General features: G+C 38.3%; 1 protein-coding gene across 4 annotated transcripts in view; it reads right to left on the bottom strand.

Moving 5' to 3' along the window:
• Positions 1 to 22,497, bottom strand: part of LOC145995103 (uncharacterized) — an 86,922-nt gene that overhangs the window by 26,444 nt on the left and 37,981 nt on the right. For all 4 annotated transcript variants that reach the window (XM_083131650.1, XM_083131640.1, XM_083131646.1 and 1 more), the window contains 3 exons: positions 22,114 to 22,256; positions 21,637 to 21,859; positions 4,022 to 4,120 (listed from right to left, as the gene is read on the bottom strand). In XM_083131650.1, coding sequence (XP_082987776.1) covers positions 4,022 to 4,120; positions 21,637 to 21,859; positions 22,114 to 22,256 — 465 coding nt within the window. The remainder of the gene's footprint in view (positions 1 to 4,021; positions 4,121 to 21,636; positions 21,860 to 22,113; positions 22,257 to 22,497) is intronic.

Genomic DNA, 22,497 nt, shown 5'->3' on the forward strand with positions numbered 1-22,497 from the left:
TCAGTTCTACTTAACCCTGCAAAACTGTAGTTGATTAGTACCACTACTGTGCAGTCATGTACATTGCCATTCCTACACATTTTAAATGCTGAAATTAATACAACTTACAGCCTAACAGCAATTGCCTCCTGGCAGTACATATTCTAACTTTATATATTTACACTTTTTCAGTTAAAATAAAATGATAAAGAGTAGATCACCAAAAATTTAGACTATTTATTGAAGGATGGAGTACTTGGTTTGATCTGGCAAAATTGTGTTCTCTACACCAAACGTGATATTACACTTATTTCAGTGTGCACCGCTGCACCCTGGGGCATTGTGAAATGTTCCAATACTTTCGCTGAAATGACACAGTCTACACATGCTTTTAGTACAGTTTTTAGACATAAAATGTTTTTGAATTTGAAGTATGTGTTTATTTTTTACCTTCAGGCAAGCAACCTAACCTCACTTACTGAGCATTTCAAGTGTTAGATAGGCCTATATTCTGACTTGGGCACGGCGGAAAAATCTTGAAACACTAAGGGCGCAGTGAAACAAAAAAGTTTGGGAACCCTTGAATTAGTCTATCAGAATTAAAACTCATGGCAGGAAGTCATGCATGAATTGTACAGCTTTCTTATTCTTACTGTTGAGAATCACTTTATTTTCTAGTTAGGAACTTAAACTGCAAATTCTTCTTATTACAAGTGGGAAAAATATAATTAGAAGCACAAAAAAACACGTACCGGTTTCTTCATATATTCACTGGGACTGATGATATGAACAAGAAGTTTTATGTGAACTGTTAACACTTGCAATACAAAAGGATATGCTCCTTAACACATATAAATAGTGAATGAAATGTATTTTACTGTACAAGGTGTATGACAGTATCTTGCAAATAAAATAGTTCTCAGTTTAGTGCAGGGCTGGGCAACTTGTCTTAGGTGCAAAAGAGCACTCTCGTAGACACATGTGGAAATCTGAGCATGCAGCTTAAGTGTAGTCTTGTCAGAGGAGGGACCAGCATTGCCAGCAACGTTTGCATGAAATACATGGAAGCTCCAATGAAGTTACACACAATTTCAGACACAATGAAATTGGAACACCATCCACATTTTGCACACACTGCAGCACTCTGGAAAGTGAATGGTTGTTCGTGAGGGGCACATTTTCAGTAGAAAAGAAAAGAATTTCCTAGGGATGTGAAGAAGCCATTTACTGACATACGAATATCAGCCAAAATTGACATATCTGAATTGGTATCTCCATCTAATATTTAAACTGATACCAATGCTAAACATTTTAAATTTTAATATTAGAAGATTTATTCAAAATTAGATTAAAGTGAAGTAAATCCATGAATGGAGACATAAAATGCACATAAAAAACAGAACCTCAACTACAAGTACAAAGGTCATACCGAAATTAATGCCTCCACCTTAACATCTCCTCATATTGTTATCGGATTGCGATGAAACTTCACACACATATAATGCGATATGTTACTAATGCACACAATTTTTCATTTGCAGGTAATTAAATAAACAACATGAATAGTAGTGAAAAACAAAGAGCTGTAATTCAGTTCTTGTAAATAGAGGGTTGTCACAGGCCATTGCCAAAATGGGGTGGACAGTAATGCACCCTTTGCAGTCCTGATTTAACGCATTGGACTACCATTTGTTTGCCCCTCTCAAAAACAACCTTCACATGGACAGCATTTCCAGTACGTGGAAGACATTAAATTTGCTGTCAATGCATGGGTCAAAAACAACATCAGAAATTTTTCCAGATCTCAGCATTAGGTTGAATGTTGGCAGAAATACGAGGGACGTTGATTAAAGATTTCCCCTGAACCAGTTCTAGTTAATGTAGAATATTGAAATTTTGTATGCATAATGATACATATGTACATAAGTCATGAGGTAATTTGCAATTCTGAACTCCTCCTAGTTTATGTCTTAGAGGGACTAAATTGAGGCAAGGTGTAATGATGGATCCAGTGGAATACCGAGCAGTCATCAAGTTTCTTTACCTGAAAGGCCGCACAGCAAAGGAATCTTTGATGAGGTGAAAGAGACTTATGGAGAGGATGTCCATTGTATGGCATAGTGAAGCACTGGTATCTTCAGTTCAAGTGTGGTCGAACTTCAGTAGAAACAGCCCCCATTTCCGGGTGACCACAGTCAGCCATTGACGAAGACACCATTGGGCAAGTGAAAGCCGCCATCTTGGAGGATCACATCGCCACATAACCGTTCACCAACTAGCTGAAGATGTCAAGATCAGTGTGGGGTCTGTGGAAAAAATCACCCATGACCATATGCACATGCAGAAGATATCTGCCCGATGGGTTCCTCGGCTACTCACCTTTCCAAACGCAGGAACAAGTCACGTGCTCCCAGGCTAATTTGACCATGTGCCAGGAAAACCAGGAGGGCTTTTTTGACAGACTAATCACCCAGGATGAAACGTGGGCCCATCACTATGACCCAGAGACCAAGGCCCAGTCAAAGCAATGGAAACATCCTGACTCACCACCACCAAAGAAGGCCTGTGTCCAACCCTCAGCGGGCAAAGTGATGCTCACGTTTTTTTGGGAACAGCATGGAGTAATTATGATAGATTTCCTAGCGAAGGGTACCACAATTACCAGGGTGTACTACGCTGCACTGCTGCAGAAATTGTGGAAGGCCATCAAGACCAAGAGGCATGGCATGCTGACCAAAGGTGTCCGTCCGCATCCTGCAAGAAAATGCTCCAGTTCACAACTTGCATGTTGCCCAGACAGAAGCATGGTCCTGCGGGTATGAAATCCTCTCTCAACCCCCATACTCTCCTGACCTCGCACCATCAAACTTCCACCTCCTCCCAATCATGAAGTCATTTCTGAAGGGAACACACTTCCACGACGATGAAACGTTGATTTCTCAGGTCAAGTCATGGCTTCTGGAGCACTTTTCAGACGTCTACAAACAAGGTCTCCACAGGTGTATAAAGCGAAGGGAAAAGTGTGTGGCCATTGGTGGTTCCTATGTAGAGAAGGAGTAATGTCCGTGCCAATTTTAGTTTATCTCCGTCCATGGGAACTGGGTCAGGGGAAATCTTTAATGAACGTCCCTCGTATATTGAAAGCAACAGACAGTATTTTGAATAGCCTTAATAGATATCCAACCCAACATGAGTATTTTGAATAGCCTTAATAGATATCCAACCCAACATGTGTATCCATTTTCACACAAACTTTGCAATTGTTCCTCCTTCAAATAAACATTTTACAGCATAGGAGGCATTACCTTAGTAATTAGAATACCATTGCTGGATGCACATTTTCTTACACAGTTGATATGATCAGCAAGGGTGTCGGGATCCCGAAAAGTTGGTGGTACCAGATTGGGGAAAAAAATTCCCTTCCCACTCCCAACTTCACGAAATGAATTCCCAACATTTAGAATCACAGACAGTTGAAAAGTTTCAATTATTCTGGTTGAAAAGTTGTTAATTCTCAATGTTTCTTGCACTATATGTGTCTGAAATTTTCATCTCGCATACCCATAGTGATCAGTAATAACTGTTCATCAAATAGTATAGTAACACCAAGCTTTCTGAAACCTTGGAAAATATGCGAACTACAGGCTTCCCCGTAACTTAGCCTAGCAACACTAGCGGCACTACTCTCCTGCCAGGGGTTCAAATGTTGTGGTGGATCTATAGCTTGTTGATGTGTAGATTGTCCAAATTTGCAGGAGTGTGCAGGATCACAAAATGTCAAAAATACTTTTCTCATGTTCTATCTGTTTGAGAGAAAGAGAAAGAAGACTATAAAGACAAAATTCTCTAGCTCATTAACATTTTGATCGCCTGGACTTTCCCAGAATTTTCTGACAAGATACTGTACATAATCACTTTTCAGTCTCTTTGAGTTCACTGTGAAGATGAGTACCCATGTACAAGCCCATACTTTACTTTTACCAATCAGAACAGAAGGGGGAGGGGAGGTGAAATACTAAAATTTGGATCAAGATTGACTTACTTGTGTGGTGTAACTTCAGACACACAGTAGTTTGGAGGCTTCACCATCTCACTTAGATAGGCCATGGTAACTAATTCCCTGAACACTGAAGGTTTCGTTCTACAACAAATAAGAACAAGTTTGTTAAATGTAATATACACAATTCTAAATTTATTGCAAATACACTAAGAAGTACATAAAACAAATATTTACCATGTGACTTCACTCAGAATACTCATTTTGTTATGCACTTCATGTCATTGTTCATTAAAACTTGCCACATAGGCAATAAGTTTCCTTGAAAATAAATAACCTTCCAAAAGTGAAATTAATACTATGATAAATGTGTACTTTTAATAGTAAATATTTTTAATCTTTTTTTCCATCTAATATCCAATCGAATCCAGTTTTTGTTAAATTAACTTACAAAAAGTAAAAATAGAAATATGGAAATATATTTCTAGCCATTAACTTAAGGAAACGATCCTCCTGATATTTCGGCACTGAATATAGAAGTTGTCTTCAGTCAAACAGTATAATAATAATTAGAGGCACATATTTTTTGGTGAATAAAAAAAGCAAAATTTTGGTACGAAAAAGAGAGTCAATTTCAGGTTCAAAAGCGGTAAATAAAATAAAATTTTGCTGTTATAGCGGTGAAAAAGCAGTATATAAAATTACATTTTGGTTTTAAAAATGTGAATATAATCGAACTGCACTTATGACACAAAATAAACATATTCCTCCTAATAGCACATATGTCCTTACCAGAATATTAAGTTTATTCCTGTGTAAAGGGGTCCATTTTTGCTTCTCAAACATTTACAGCAGAATTAATAAATTTTCCAGGAATTGCATAACTCTCAGGATAATTCAGGCTTCAGAAAGTGTAGTGTCGGTAAATAAAGTCTACATTTTGTGTTTAAGAGTCTATTTTGAATTTTGCAGTTCATTTTGCATCATTTCGTGACAAAACAGGATAGGAAAATACACCTCACACCTTTCAGAAACATGAAAAATTAACATTACAATGTGTTATTTCACAGTTCGGGTTTTCGCCAGAAACGAAATATGCATGCCTTTAATAATAATACATGGTTCTACATGTTCGAGAAAATATATGGGTGCAGTGTCAAATATATCTAGAAGGAAATATCTCCATAGCTATGTATCAGTATCAATCTTTTGCTGATACCAATAAAAGTATTGGTATTAAATTTAATGAACACTGGTGCTGTCTAAAAATAGATCAGTTGCTGTGCTGTCTTCCTGTTGAGATGCGTGTTTTGGTGGTAGGCCTATTGTTTCATATTGTTATTAAAATGTTTTCATAAGAACAAAGTAAAGCTATCACTGTAATAAGTTTTCTTTTTATATTTTCCCGTGTAATCTAGTATTATGGGCTGCCATAAAAAGAATATGTATATTTTAGAGCTTCAACTAACAAATATAAAGTTTTAACCGATTGCTTGAAAAAAGCAGAAACTGACAAACCCATTCTCGTGCCAAAAAGGACAGCAACAACACGTTGGTCATACCGAGCAGATGCTTCAAAAGCTCTCTTGAGAGGCTATAAAGAAATAAAAGAATGCACTTTTTGAAATTTCAGAGGACAAAGAAGATTCAGGACAATCACATGTTACTGCTCTAAGTTTGCATAACAAATTGTCAAAGATGAAACCGGGCTTTACACAGCATTTTGGGATATCTTGGGACAAGTAAACAAAACTATTGAAACTCTGCAGAACTCTAGATTGGACATGAACACAGCCGCCTCAGCACTGACATCGCTAACATGCTTCATAGGAACAAAACGGGATAGCTTTGAAGAATATGAGGTGAAAGCTGCTGAGTTAGCTGATTGCACTGAGTATGAGAGTGCAAGTGAAACACAGCACAGTGCAAACGCAAAATAAACATGCGTTTGGCACCTCTTGACTGTGTACAAGCACCAGAAGTTGAGCTGACCCCATCAGAAAGATTTTGAACCCAGAGTTTCAAGCCGATGAAAGTTCAAAGCAACTACGGGGGAAAGGGTTGAAGTGGTGCAACCACAGCTGGCAGGGTCATTGCCCCCCAACCTTGAAGGGAAATCAATTTTAGGAAAAGGGGGGGGGCAAACATGAAGTAAAGGAAAGCAAGATTGGCAGCATCTAAGAGCAGCAGCAGGCCAAAAGGATACTCAAGATGGGATTAGTTTTCACATCTTTCTTGTATTATTTCTTCCAGATGGCCAAGAGCACCTGCAGGGGGGGCAGAGAGCTGCAATTGCCCCCTCGATTTCAAATTTTATACAAATAAAAATACATTTCGTAAAATGTTCTTGTTCGCTTCACTCGCAATATGTACTTTTCTTGCAGTCTTGTCAAATTCAGAGCCGTAGCTAGGGGTCGGCGGGAGTTGGCCCTGGATGCTGAACGATCTAAATTTTAAAAAATGTAAAAGAGAATTCCATGGCAGTCCATGAACATTTTTGCACCATATTAAATCAATATTATTTTCATTTTGCAATAATTTCGATCTGAATTTTTTTTTGCTCGCTTCGCTTGCAATTTGATTTCTGTAATGCATTGTAAATTTCCTGGGGAAAAAGGAGCATGCACATTTCAAAGACAATTTATATGATTTTTGTTGTTGGTTTGTTATGGGGCGGATGAATTGATTATGTATGTATGTGTGTATGTATATGTACATGTATATGGGGGTATATATACACACCCCCATGCAATAAAACTTAGTGAGATAAAATTAGGTTTTTCTTTCCCGACTGAACTTTCATCAAGGCTCTTGATTCTTCTGTCCATATTATTGGGTTTATTATTTTGTGTGGGTAGTTATTGGTTTTGAGATCTTTGTAGAGTGATTTACTTTCATTGGTAAGGTCCTGTTCAGTTTTTCATATTGTTCTTGCTCGGTTCCAGAGTGTTTTTACTATGCTGGTTTTTATGGACTTGGGGTGGTTGGAGAGGAAGTTTAGATATTGTCCTGTATGGGTAGGTTTTCTGTACACTTTTGAGGAAAGGGTGTAGTCTTGCCTTGTAACTACATACTACTACATAAAAGGAATATCCGAAAGAATCCAAAAAATAGCCAAGAAATATAACATCAGAACTACATTCCACTCCAGGAACACACTCCAATCCAACCTGGTCCACACTAGACCCCACACACCCGATATAAAAACAAAAATGTAATCTACAGCATCTCATGTGAATGCGGGAGGGAATACATTGGGGAAACATGCAGAACACTTGAAGCGAGGTTGGGGGAACACAAAACAAACCTCAGGCTGGGATACTTTCAAAGATCCAAATTAGCGACCCACGCCTGGGAAAACAGCCACAGAATACAATGGGATAAAACACACTGTTTATTTATTTTTTTATTATTATTAAACTCAACAGGTGAATGCCCAATTACAGTGTTCTGCATTCCTTGCTTTGAGTTTGTAAATTTACAGTTTGGTAAGAAATATTATTGTGCAGAAATGTAAATAAACATAAAACATTTCAACGCTAAATTATATGTGTATACAACAGTTAACATACATGTTAATTGAAGAGAGTGGAATAAAATATCTAACTATTATCTACAAAAATAGCCTACATGAATGCAAGATTTAATTTATTAAGTACAATGCACAACATATTTATCTTACACTCAGTATTTCAGATCTTTACCACCATGTACAATATATATAAGATACTAATATAATATATAATAAATTACATAAAATATGGAAATAAAATAAACACAGTATAAATCAAGGATAGAAGCTATTTACATTAAAGAAATATATTAATTATGTGTGTAATAAATGACCTGTAAATAATTGACACACTAGAAAGTACATACATATATGTAATTGAGTATAAACTACGAAAGAAATATATATTTACAAAAATTGTGTTTATGTTTACATTGTTAACATTTATTCTTCCATTCCTTGAATAACTTTTTTGAATGTCTTAACCTTTTGCTGCCCAAGGTCTTTTTCACATGTAAGCCTTTCTGTCCCGAGCCGATTTTGAGCAAAATAGAGTTTCAATTAAATGAGTGTAGATCGGAGGCTCATTGCCCTAGAGAGATGAGTGATATACCGTTGTACGCGGAATGAACCAGAGATTCAGACTATATGAAATTTTTGCAAATTCGGGGTATATGTGATGGGGGGGAGGGGGCTAACTCTCAAAATTCCAAAATTTCTGGAAAATTTCTTTTGTTCCCCCACCCTCCCCTCAAGCAAAAAGTACATGACAGTGTCGATATGCACATGGAAATGATCGCTAACATGTAAGGAACACAAAAATATTTGCATTATTATCATATGACCAATGCAACTTGAGTTATTTCCCAAAAGGAATTGTCGGCACGCCACTGATTCAAGCTTCAAAATGCAGTGGTACCTTGAAATGACTTTAGCTCAGAGACTATTTGCCCTGGAGATATGAACGATATACCGTTGTATGCAGAATGAATCACAGATTCAGACGATATATAATTTATGCACATTCGGCGCACATATGGAGGGGGAAAGGGGGGAAATCCCCTGATTTTTTTAAAAATGGGGTTTCTCCCCCCCCCCCCCGAAAAAAAGGATGTGAAAAGTTCAAAATGCACATAGAAATTATCGCTAGCACACTTTTCACAAACACATAGATGACAAAAAAGTCCTTGGAAGTATGTCACTTCAGTAAAACAATATCCTCGCACTTGGGCACAAAACGACACACACCTACGCACAACTTTCACGGACGAAAAGCTAGAACGCACTGGAAAATGAACGCCGATTCTTGCAGCTGCTTGACATTCTATTTTTAGACAATGCTGGGTGACCTCTGTTCAACATTGTGGAACACTTGTGCTCACAAACAAAGGTTTCCTTCAGCACACTTCGAATTCCCATTCTCACAACACAGATTCAACAACCAGTTTTCCCCATCCCCCCACCTCCACCCCCTGCTTCCGCCCTCACGGAAAACTTTCATTTTGACATCGCATACTTATAAACAAGCTTCCTTCGAATGCAGATAGCAGGAGGGAGTGAAAAGCATTGCTTTAGAACAACAAAGCCGGTCTTCCTTTGTCGGCAAAAATTTGACGTTGAAAAGAGCCGCAAAAGAGAAGTACCTTTTCCCGCCTTTTCCCCTCCATTTTCATGAAGACAAAAAAAAATGCAAAAAACCATTTCTGTTAAATACATGTGTTAGGAACAATATAAAAAAATAAAATCGAAATTCTAGCCAAAAATAGAAAAGCTATAACGTAAAAACTACGACCTTGACACAGCGTCTCGATCGAGACGCTTGGGACAATGAGGGTTACATTTGGGTATCTCGTTCGAGATGCTTGGGCGGCAAAAGGTTAATAGGCATGTGAAATATATCTAATTTTGGTTCCCTTTCAGAACATCTGTTGTACAGTTCACATATTCTCCTGATAGGTGATTTACTTATAATGTTCTATCTTCTGTTACTACTGTAAAAGAGGCCCCCTTTGGATCGTGTCTTGGAGATAGCAACACGTATGTGTATTTGTTCTAGAAATGTTGCACTTGAATATTATTGTTCATGATTTTGTATAAGATACAGAGCAATTGCATCTTTCTTCTTTTGCTGAGAGAAGGCAGGATGGGGTGTTTACAGAGGGAAGTGTATGATTCGTATCGGGGATATATGCCTGTTTCTTTATAAGTGGCGTACTTTACGAATTTAGACTGTAGCATTTCTATTTTATGCGTGTACTTTTTGTCCTGAGGAGCCCATATTTCTGCTGCATATTCTACTTTGCTTCGGACTAAAGCGTTAAATATTATTTTCATTATTTCTTTGTTCATAAACTACTAATTCTAATTGCGTACCCTAGGTTCCTGTGTGCCTCATTTACGACCCTTTCAACATGTGTTGCAAATGTAAGTTTTGAATCAAATGTAACTCCTAGATCTCTCATCTTGTTAACCCTTTTAATTTTTGTGTTATTTATTTTGTAATTGAATTCAATTTGCTTTCTGTTGCGCGAGTATGTCATCGTGCAGCATTTTTCTATGTTCAGATTAAGATAATTTATTTCGCACCATTTTGTTACTGTATTGATTTCATTTTGTGAGGATTTGCAGTCATCAATATTACAAATAGTCCTACTGAATTTTAAGTCATCCGCGTATAAGAGTCTGAATTAGTCACACAGGTACTTTGGTAAGTCATTGAATAGAATTAAAAACAACAGAGGTCCGAGATTCGAACCCTGGGGGACTCCTGAGAAAACTGCGAACTCTTCTGTTAAAATTCCATTATAAGATATGTTTTGCTTACGGTCTTTTAGATAAGAAGCAAAGAAATTTAGTGCTGGTTTGGAGAGGTCGTAACACGAGAGTTTACTCAACAAAATATCGTGGTTTACTCTATCGAAGGCTTTGATATATCTGTATAGATGACATCTACTTGCTTTCTTTCTTCTAGATTAGTTGCAACGAAATGACTTAGGAGGGATCTACCCGGGACGAGGTCGTGTTGGTTTGCAGATATTACTGGGGATATGTGTGACAACAATCTTTGATAAATAATACTTTCGAAAACTTTTGCGGGTGCAGACAATAAAGATATGGGCCTATGCTCTTCAATGTTACCGGTGCCACTATTTTTGGGTACGGGACGCATTGTAGATCTTTTCCATTTCCTGGGAAATACAGACGTAGCTAGGGAAAGATTGAATATTTTCATTAAGGGTAGGGCTAATAAGCTTGTACAACCTTTTAACACGTACGGTGGAATGCCGTCAGGGCCACAGGTTTTCTTTGGTTTTAACTTTTTTATTGCTTTTTCAACATCTTCAATACTGAACTGCGTTCGCAATTGCCTCGTCATCGTCTAGTGTAGTGTCATTGTATTTAAGGAGCAAGAAAATGGCTGCAGCAGAAAATTCAAGGAAGCATCGCATATGACAACAACGACAGAACCAATCAGCCAACCCAGCCTAGAAATCAGACCAATATGGACTCTATTAGTCAGAAACTTTTTAAAAAAAACAATAGATGGCAGCACTACACCACTGCATCCACATGTCATACAGTTACCCACAGAACACAACATAAACACTAAAAAAATAGTGAACAAATTGTACAAAAATACAAACTACAAAAATCATAAACAACAACGGGACCAGGGTACACAATTTGGAAACTATCCCTCCACACACATAAGATCTCATGCATAGTCTCTATAGACTATTCATACACATTGCACACCAACCCCAATTTACGTCAACATTCAATCCGGGGTGGTCCAGTCCCCGGGGATCAAGGTGGAAACCTAATGGTGCCACGAAGCCTTGATCTTGACGTGGTAATCTTAAGAAGTGGAGCCCGGCCACTGATAATCCTACCTGGCAACTTTGTATATAAAGGTCCTCGTGACCAACAGACGCGGTGGAGCCTAGGCCACCAAGAATAATCCTCTAAGGCAACCATTTAGACACACTACCCTGAAGACGGAGGCAGATGCAGCCTCCAAAACGTACGTAAATCTCTTTTAAATAACAGTGGTTAAAAGTCCAAAAAAACTAGATTACCAAAACTTATACTTCCATTGTGCTCTTAAACTATTATTTTAAATTGTAGGTCAGATGGTTTACGTATTTTTGTGATAGTTTGAGATGGAGATGTTGGAACCGATTTTTGTAGTGATGGGTTCAAGCCGTTTATTTGTGTGAGTCCAGAGTGCTGCAAAGTGTAGCTTTTGCCTACCCGTGCTTCTTGCCCCGTGAGAACAGGTTTACCTGCTCGCCTGCCCACGGCAACGAGTCGACTTGCGTCTTTACCCGGGTTCTTCGTCTTCCAGGCGCTCTGCACTTACAAGGTACCTGGGCATTCAACAAGACCCGGGCGCATGCAAAACCTGCTGGAAGGAAACAGCCCTCCGGCAGCGTGTCGCTCCAGGCGTTTCTTCACCACGTGGACAGCTACAGCCAGTGTTGCCTACTTATGTAGCTCCTAAATCCTACGAAGTCCTAGGAGGAGCTCTCTGATTTAAGGAGAATTTACAGTAAATACTTAACGATTTCAGTTCATTGTAAGCAGTTTTTATCTTATTGCCAGGAAATGCACGCAATATTACAGCTTCATTTATTTAAATGAATGATCGGGCAAACAAAAAACTCCTCATCGAAAACTAATTGTTTTTCATTACATGGTGTCTTAACCAGGCACGCAATGGCGCAACCACAGGGGGCAGGGGGCATTGCTCATTAACTTTCAACGAAAATTAAGTCTAGCGGGGTTGGGCAAGGGGGGCAAACATTAAAGTACAAGAAAAACTAGGATAAAGGCTACTCAAGATGGAATTAGTTTTCATATATTTGTTGTATTATTCCTTCCAGACGACAAAGGGCACCTGCAGAGGGGAACAGAGGGGCAATTGCTCCCCTGATTGATTTCAAATTTTATGACAGTAGAAATATATTAAAGTATATTATACAGTCAAATCAAGTTCAATGCCGTAGCTAGGGGGTAGCTGAGGTCGGCCCTGGGAGCCGAACGATCTAAATGAAAAACTTTTTTAAAACAGAGAATGCCATGGCGGCCCAATGCCAACATTGCTATCAATGTTGGTTTGTTATTAGATTGATTAATTGATTATGTAATGTATTTAAATATGCATTAAAGAAACTTTGAATACGTACACAATTTAGTGTTAACATGTTGCATATTTTCTTATTTTACGTCGCTCCATGTTTCATATGTCTTCCACGTAGTACACCCTGGACTGCAGAATAACGAGGCTCTGGCGACTGGCCCCATGGCCAGTATAATTTTTTTTGTGTTGTCCTGTGTTTTGTCCTTATCCGTGCGAGTGCTCCTTTACAGCCTCAGCTTTTAACGAAAGTCAGAAGATTTTAATATTTTATGATTTTAGTTCTGCAACGTTAGAGTTATGTGTAACGATAAGGGGCTGGACCCCGTATAATGTGACGGGTCCAAAATAGCCTTAGTGTTGACGCACCCAAAATTTTAAATTCAAATTCAAATTCATGTTTCATACGTGAAAAGAAAATATTTTACATGCCATATGAACATTCGGAAAGCATTTTTCATGCACTTCCTTTCTTTCAAAAACAGTTTGTGTGCTTGTTTTCCATTATTAGCTAATGTGAAATTAAGGTGTTGAAAAAAAATGTTTCAAATTCTTTGTTTCAACACAAATGCGTTAGAAACGACTTCTACCCACCCCCTTTTTGCATGATTTATGAGAATAATAATGCCTTTGATGTTACTTTATTACTATTATTGTTATTGTTGGCATGTTTATCCAGGTACTTGCCCCTCCAAAAGAAAATTCATGGTCGCGCCTCTGCAGGCCCGTTGTCAGAATTGGTTGGCGGGGGGGGGGGGTCTCATGGGTTATCAGGGAGGGCTTCATAAACCAAGTCCATTTTCAAAGGTTTAATAGTATTATATGAAAGTAAATTATATATGTGTGTAGTCTAATCATTAAGTTAATATAGGACACAGAAAATCTAGAAATATTGTTCAAATACTTACAATATATTTTCAATATCTTCCCATTCATAGCTGAAGCCGAGAGAAAATATTCTAATTACTACCTGCTACTTTTACTTCGGCTCGTAAATCAAATGAAATCATTTTACGCCTATCTGTTCTTTGTATTCTGTGAATTTAACCTTTATCAAGTTTTGAGTAAAATAATTTCTACAGTCTACATTTTCACTCGTCGCTGCAAACAAATTTTACAAAGTAGTTTACCAAATTTCAGAAAGGGGGGGGGGGGAGGATAACGGCAATGCCCCTGGACCCTGTCTGGCTACGGGTCTGGTGTTCGCAGTAGAACAGTGTGTTGCTATACTCGCGACCTCGGCGTCGAACGTGACATGTTCCAGCAGTGCCCTGGATTATTGGTTGTTTACGACATATTCTTATGGAGCCTATACCACGGAAAACCTATTTCAATGTGTAGGGGGGGGGGGGGCAAAACTAGCAACATTCTGAAATCTCATTTCATTGGCGATGTGGCTTTCAGTTCCCTTCCTAAGTAGTGGAAATCTATTGCAGTTGGCAACACTTGCAGACAGGTGTGCGACCGGTGGAGTTCCTACTCGAAGCAACTACGTCATGCAGAAGGAGGGGTCTGCAGTTGATGGAAAGAACGAACTGAGACCTACTAGGTATCGTAAGATTGCAGGTACCCGCCGGGTCTACAATGCCTGCCAGGAACGATCTGTGCAGGTGGGCATACAAGCTGCTCAAGCGAGGGTGTTGCGCAGGTTGCATGGTATTTTAGGAGCGATGTCTCGCGAACGGGTCTGCTCCAGGTCTTGTGCAGGCCTCTGTGTGAGTCGACTCATGAGCGCTCGCTCACTGAGAAGAGTTGTTCAAAAGAGTCGTCAAGCTTCTTTTTCTCGAAACACATGCCTGAAGAGGGGGAAGGGGAGTAGGAGGTGTTGAAGCAGATGTATGTATTTAAATAAACGAACACAATGGAACGTATCAGCCTCTGTCCTTCAAGATTAATAAATTGTATTGCATTTTTGTGTATGTGTGTGTGCGTGTAGCTGACTAGATGGCCAAGATTCTGAAGTAATCGACATTTGATCTTGCCACAGAAGTTCCCGGGTTCTAGTCACGCATCATCCTCATCGTCACGATTACTTAAAATTTGAAGAAAAGTGGCATAAAATAAGAAAAATACAAATACGAGTCTGTGTGTGTGTGTGTGTGGTTATACATATATGTGTAAACAGTAAACACACACACACAAACAAAATTTATTGCACATACTTGTTTTCATTACTCTGTCTCATGAGTGAGATTTTCTATATTTGTATCTTGTTTCAGTTTGCATTTTATGCTGCGGATAATGCAAATTATGCAGTAAGATAGCATGCACAGAAATGCTATATAATTATATTAACCTTTTATTAGTAATAACGTGTATTTACATATTCTTCCTTTTTTTCATTCGATCACTGGTTTTAATATCGCAACAAATGTGAGAAACCGAGTCAACAAAATGCACTCCAGATCTGCGCTGCGACACATGCTTGCCGACTCTTTAAACAGCACGAAGAGTCACAGCACAGTCCCACGACTCTTTCCCCATCATTCGTTCACGACTCTCCTGGCAGCTCGAAGAGTCACAGCACAGTGCCACAACTCTTCTCCCGCCATTCGTTCATGACTCTCGAGATGGCACGAAGAGTCATGGAGCACCTTAACGACTCGCTCACCTTAGCGACTCTTTTCCTCTCTCATCGTTCGTTCACGAGTAGAGAGCTCTCTTACACAAGGCGCGGCGGTAGCAGTCTCGCCAGCAGACTGGATCTACAATTTAAAGTGGGATCCACCCGCTTGCTCTCCGCAGATGGCTAACAGCTGTGTTTAAGAAATTTATATCGCTCTTGAACATTGTCCATGTCCATCCCAGATAGTTGTTTGTTGTTCCACAGTCATTCAATATAAGTTTCTGCCAATATCATAATGTATGATCGAATTTCTATAAAGCGGGCCAAATTATACGTATGTATTTTTTTTTAATGTTGCTTTCTACTAGTAAAACACCTTAACACGTAGGCTCACAGCAGATGGGCAACAGCTGTTTATATCACTCGTGAACATGGCCCATGTCCATCTTACGTAGTTGTTCCTAATTCTGCAGTCATTCAATAAAAACTTTTTTGCAGTATCATGTACGATGAAATTTATGATTAAACTTCTATATTTATTCTTTAATGCTGTTTTCATTAGTAAAATATTTACACGTTAGTGTTAATGAAATATTTCACGTCCTATGAAAACGATTTTGTCAGACAATGTTTAAAGTTCACTTTATGCTCAGATAGTCTAATCGGGATTGAAGCTACATTTTAAACTGGGGTCTAAATCACTGGGCAAGGTGCCTCCACCGAGGATCGAATCCGAGACAGGAAGCGATTTCCTTACCAGGATTTAACAAGGAATGAAAAGATGGCTGAATAACATAAATAAAACAAACTCCATGGTGCATGTTCTTTGTTTCTTGGTTTCTATGTTGGCCAGCTTGAAATAATCTTGGAGTGCCAGATAAATGGTGTCGCCCTCCTCAAAGTAAGCCTATTGACACCGAAAGTTCCGGGTTCGAACCCCTGCCCAGAGATGAGTGGTAATCTGTATTTAACCTCCTGTCAATTACTCTAATCCTCCGTCGTTGCCTTGTAACGATACCTGGTGGATCCCACTTGAAACTGTAGCTCCAGCCTCGATTAGCCTATCTGTACGTAAAATTCATTCATCCTCACTGTCAATACTAAGTAATTAGGTATAAAAGGTGCATAAAATACAACAAAGCGTGTTAGGCAGTAAAAATATTAAAATTGAATTAATAAATTATAAAACATAATTACTGCATGCTAATTTATAAGAAATTATAGCATTTTGAAAAAGGTTTGTTCCTTAATGGGAAAATAACTAGTAGCTTATTTCTTCTGTTCATTCTCATGTTAACAGATTTGATTTCTTGGATAAATGAAATTGAATGTGTAAATTAAAAGGTTTACATGTGCACGAAGCGGAAGAGCAACTCGATCGGGTATCGTGGTGAGACAAGATGACTTGACACATCGTTTCAACTCGTGAATGAGAATGCATATCTTGTTCGCGATTTGATTTCAAGTTAAAAACACCTGTCTGGTCTTGTTTGCTTATCGATTTCTAAAGCATAAATCGGCATCGTTACTCCAATGAGACGAGATTCTCAGACAGTAGATTTTACACAGAGTGTCTCTCATCATCTCACCAACTTTGGAAGGGTTGGTCCTGTTTTCATTGCGATTTTGTAATGTCCTGCTACTTGTGAAACTGATTCACTTCACACAATTTCGGTCGCCTCTGTGGAGGAGTGGTTAGAACAGTGCGCTAAGAGGAATCCTGGAATTGAGTGTCACTTCAACAATTTTTTTCTGATTCACCCTAATAGCATAGTGGTTAACACTGTCATTATTAAAATGGTTTGCATGGCAAAAATTGTTATAAGTCCACTTTTATGCTCCAATAGGCTAATCGGGTCTACCCGATGGCGTAGTGATAACGTCGCCGGTAATCAAGGGGTACCGTGTTCAATACAAAGTGGAGGTTCGAATCCCACTTTAAACTGTAGGTCCAGTCCCGACTATCCTATCTGCACATAAAGTGGACTTAAACAATAACAACTCAAAATAGGCTAATCGGAATATTGTAATCAAGAGGTCTCTGCCTAACACCTTCCCAAAATTTTCACAAGACTCCCCTAATATTTTTTACTAACATTTAATTTCTTGTAATTTTAGTGCTAATTTTGTCTGGACATCATAACTGGGTATAGGCTTCCAGGGGCTTGACTTCCGGTGAAGAAACGCAATGGTTTGGCCAAATTTGAAACTACAGGACAAATTTGTTGGTTGTTCTTCATTGCCCGTCATGGCCTGGGGTTGCACTCTCTCTCTCTTTGCAATCAACACTCGCGAGTCGACTCTTTCCTTCGTTCAAAGAGTTGTGGCACACTTTAGCGACTCCTTCCCCTCTCATCGTACACGGCACGTTTCAACCAGCTTCACTCAACTAGGGGTAGGGAAAAGGAACAGAGAGGACCCCCCTCCCTCTCCTCTCCAGTCTCCATTTGCTGCCCGCAGAATCGACTTGCTTTCTTTCAAAAATTCCGGCCGCCAGGCGAGTATACACTTGCGCATGCGCCTTCCTCTCAAAATTAGTGGAAAGGAGAGGGAATAATAGTTGCTTGGCGGGCGGAGGAGTCGTGGCACACACACGACTCTTTGAACATGTCGTTCAATTCTGGTGAACAAGTCGTTCCCCGCTCACAAGAGAGAGTCGTTACTTTTGAACGACTCATTCACGAATGACCCATCACTAGATTTTTTAGGAAGTTATTTTCCATTATTTCTCGCTCGACAAATGCCGATATTACGACTGCCCTGTGGTGGTAGGTGAGCACTCTATCTCCGCCAAAATTGCACAAATACTGATGATGCAGCTCCCATGTTATGGTAGATACACACTCGATCTCCAAACAGAACTTTGCTCTGTGATGCAAATTGTTCTGATAGAAGTTGAAAAAATCATGGGAAATATGCGATTTAATGTGGCTGTTGGAATTATTCCATGTATAAAATGCATTATAGTTTTGTCTTGATAAAATGTTGGAAAACTTGCACATTCTATATACAAAAATATAGCACATTTTGTTTCTTTAAGCCTAAAAAAGACAAAAATGTTCGACTTCGTGGTATTTTTCGTTGTTAAAGCACTTTTTTAAAATTCATAATAAATGCCAACAATTCACATTTTATGCCAAATTTGCATTATTTTGCTATTTTGAACGGGTGAAAAATGTGTCCAGACATCACTGCACATTCATAAACACTACTTCGCAGCAAATAACATTTTTCACTGTTATCGCGTTTGCGAAAAATTAAAGTCCCTACTAAGTGGAACTTACTTTCTGGATGCCACTCATATAAATCAGTAGATGCAAAGTGAAAATTTAGCGGGGCTGGCAGAGAAACGTCGGTTACTAAAGATAGTGATATGCTTTTAGGATTTAATGATTTGAGTAATTATATTAAAATAGTTACGTATTTATTATTAGTATTTTATTTCATAACATTGGACATTAACTTCACTCAGTGACAGATTAATAACCAACTCTCAAGACAGGGGACAGCAGGTCGTGATTTGCAATGCAAGTATTGAGGTTGGGGGTAAGCACTTGTCAAATGTTTATAACATTTACCAATTCAGATTTCTGTTTCACTTTTTCGTGGTATTATTCAACATATATATGTCCAGATTTGCTGGTTTCTTCTTCATATCCAAGAATAGTCAGAGAAGTAATAACATTTCAGTAGCATATTTGTAGTGGTGAAGCAGACTAAGGCTCCTATTTGCATGCGAATTTTGTTTGATGTTCCATCCGACAAACATAAGGAGACTAAGGCTCCAATTTGCATGCAAATTTTGTTTGATGTTCCATCCGACAAACATAAGCAGACTAAGGCTCCAATTTGCATGCAAATTTTGTTTGATGTTCCATCCAACAACCATAAGCAGACTAAGGCTCCAATTTGCATGCAAATTTTTTGTTTGATGGTCCATCCGACAAACATCATAAACGACAAAAAATGTCATACTGGGACATGTAACAACATCTGATTCACAAGAGAGCAATGCATGCTATTTTTGTCGGATGTCGCAGAATGACAAATATCGAACTGCTAAGTTCGACAAAAATCGCATGCACAAAGAGACCCAAAACGTTTTTTCAATGAAATGTGGTATCACACCAGACAAACTCGGATATACAAGGCTCTGTTTATGCATGCGATTTTTGTCAGATGTTGCACTCTGAAGACATCCAACAAAAATTAATTCCACAAGAGTTCCATGCATGCGATTTTTGTTGCATGTTGTAGTGAGACATATTGTCGAAGTTCAACATTAGTCGGATGGTGACTAGTCAAGTCTGTGAAAATATGCAACGTTCACTGTTATGCTGACGACACTGAATTGTATATATCCACATGCATATCAAAATTGCAGGACGCGGTCGCACTTTTAAACCAAGATTTGAAGAACATAAGCAATTGGTGCGCTTCAAATGGGTTAGTAATAAATTCAAACAAATCAATATTTACAATTATCGGAACAGGCAGTCTCTTGAAACATATTGACATCAATGAATGCGAAATAATTCTTCACACACAGCTTATTAAATTCTCTGAAACAGTAAAAAACCTAGGACTAATCATGAACCAGCAGCTCGATTGGTCTGAGCATGTGATACAACAATGTGGCAAGGCGTATTCGATATTAAAAAGCCTCTATCTTCTGGTAGACTTTCTCTCTGCTAAGATAAAATTAAACCTAGTGCAGTCTCTTATCTTCCCCCTGTTTGACTATTCTGACGTCGTTTACGGGCTAAGAATAAGAAAAAAGCTTGCAATAAAAATACAGAAAGTTCAAAATGCATGCATTAGATATGTATATAGAACAAAAAAGTGTGAACATATTCTCCCTGTGCTTAATGAGCAGGGAATCGTTTCCATGGCACGACGGAGAAAACTGCACTTGTTTTGTACACTGCACAACATAATTAATAGCAGGAGCCCAAACTACCTCTTTTCGAAATTACACTTCAGAAGCAAAATTCATTCGCATTCAACCAGAAACGCTGCCAGTTTCAGCTTACCTCGTTGCAGAACTTCAGCTTATCAGGCCTCTTTCAGTTACGCAGCACCCAAAGCCTGGAATGCACTACCAAACCTAACCAAAAATCAAAACTTCAGACGTTTTCGCGATATGCTCCGTGAATCACTGATCAACGATCAGAAGCTGGGTAAATCAACATATGAATAATGATAAATACTGTGAGTTGCCAGAATTTATTTTTTTATTACTATCAACTTTCTCCACTTCAGTTACTTTATTATCTAATTCACTGTCAATATTGTTCCAATGTATATGATTTTGTTCCTATTGTATTTTATTGTACTTTCTTCATCAATTTTTTTGTAATCTGAATTTCATTTTAATTTTTAGTTTTTATCTGTTCTATTGTATGAGATTTTATTCCATTTGTATTTTATTGTACTTTCTTGTTCATTTTCTTTGTAATCTTGAATTTTATTTCATTTTATTTTAATCTGTACTTTTTGGGGTTAGGTGGTAGACCAGCAACAGCTGAACCTCGCCCACCAATAAAGTCAATTCAATTCAACCTAAAATGTTCATGCTGTACCATGACACTCTATAAATTACAGGGTTGCATAGCACCCTTATTTGTTTCCATATTCCTTCAGAATGTCCGACAAAATGCTGTACTATGACAACTATCATACGGTACCCCCCCCCCAATTCCCTCCATCTGTTGATAGTTCTGTCCCTTTACTACTCCCATACAGACAAGAACAAGTGATAATTCAATGAATTTTCCACATAATATTTAGAGGCTTATCAAATTGTTCTGCCCTTCCGGAAAATGCTCTCCCCCTGCCCCATCCCTCCTGCCATCACTGGTTTCTGGTGCCATGGTTGTGTTGTGCATAAAAGGGGCCTAAAAGTTGATGCTGAGACTTAGCAACAAGATGTCCTGTTGCCATGCAGTGCTTCATAACGACATATTTGAAAGCAAATGCCTGGTACATTCGTTCCATCGCATTAAAAACAAAAAGTTTGATCAAGACATAATTCCCTGACATTTCCCGGACAATTTTTGACCTCTCAAATTCCCTGACTTTTCCCAGTTTTTCAGGTCTGTCGCCATCCTTGGTTTCATTTCAATATTGAATTTGGACCGTATTTAAATTGATCCAAAAAAAAAAAGGTTCCGGGACAGAATTGAAATAGTATAAAGATAAAAAGTTTTACGGTTCAGAACCCATTTACGCTCGCTGATTTTCTTTTCTGGACCAGAATTGAATTTATTTGCAATTCATGAACCTTGAACAACCCTGTGTGGTAGTTCATTGGCATAGATTGACAAGAATTCACTTTTGTTCACCCTTTGATACTGTATTGTCATAACTTTAAGTGTTACCTTGCAATCCTTGCTAAAAGTAAAAATTTTAAATTGTAAAAAAGGTCTTAATTTACAACTTACTTTCCATTTGGATTACCCCCGGTTAGCGACTGTACATGGTAGAATGCATACTGCATTTCATCTTGAAGGCTGGGTATTGAACATCTCATTCCGTTATGGTAGAACACATGATGTGGGGACAACTGCATTGGGAAGTTGAGTTTCTTTTTCTGACTGTGAATCTGCACCAAGTGGGTGGGATTTGCCATACGAATAATATCCACTGTCAAATCAACACCCAACCCTGTGAGGCAAGATTGAACATATGGTACATTAATAACTAAAATTTTTACAGCAAGAAATTGAAGAACGTAAGACTAATTTCATAAAATATAATTCAAACAAGTTTATTTTTTTTATTTGCATGACTTTCATAAAAGAAATAACTTACCAATTTAGCATGAAGTAAATTTACTAAGTTTTCAGGAAAAAGTTACATAGTGCAGTATCATATTTAATTGAGAAAGAAAGAGTTGGAGAGAGGTAAAATGTTCTTACCTTGATTAAAACCCATTGTATTTATAAACCATGGCAACTTTGATAGACGTGGATCTGTCTTACAAAAGCTGAAGATATCCTTAGCACACTCTATGTACCTATCAGGACACTGGGAAATGTCTATGTCACCAACATACAGCATCCTACAAAGGAGAGAGGAAACAATGTATTAAATGTAACAAAACATACAAATATGATATCACCAAAGTAATGGTGCTTATTTTTTCAACCTTCACTGAGATCTCAATTTAAAAACAAGACCAAAAACCTTGAAGATATACATCCCTATGATCCCACCTGTGTTCAGGTACTTGTTCTAAAGGTCCCAAGCTTTAGCATCCCCCTCATAAAAATGTTGCTGCCAGTGAACATTCCTTCTGGACA

The sequence above is a fragment of the Lepisma saccharinum genome, chromosome 1 (assembly GCF_977018435.1).
Source record: "Lepisma saccharinum chromosome 1, izLepSacc3.1, whole genome shotgun sequence".
Taxonomy (NCBI): Eukaryota; Metazoa; Arthropoda; class Insecta; order Zygentoma; family Lepismatidae; genus Lepisma; species Lepisma saccharinum.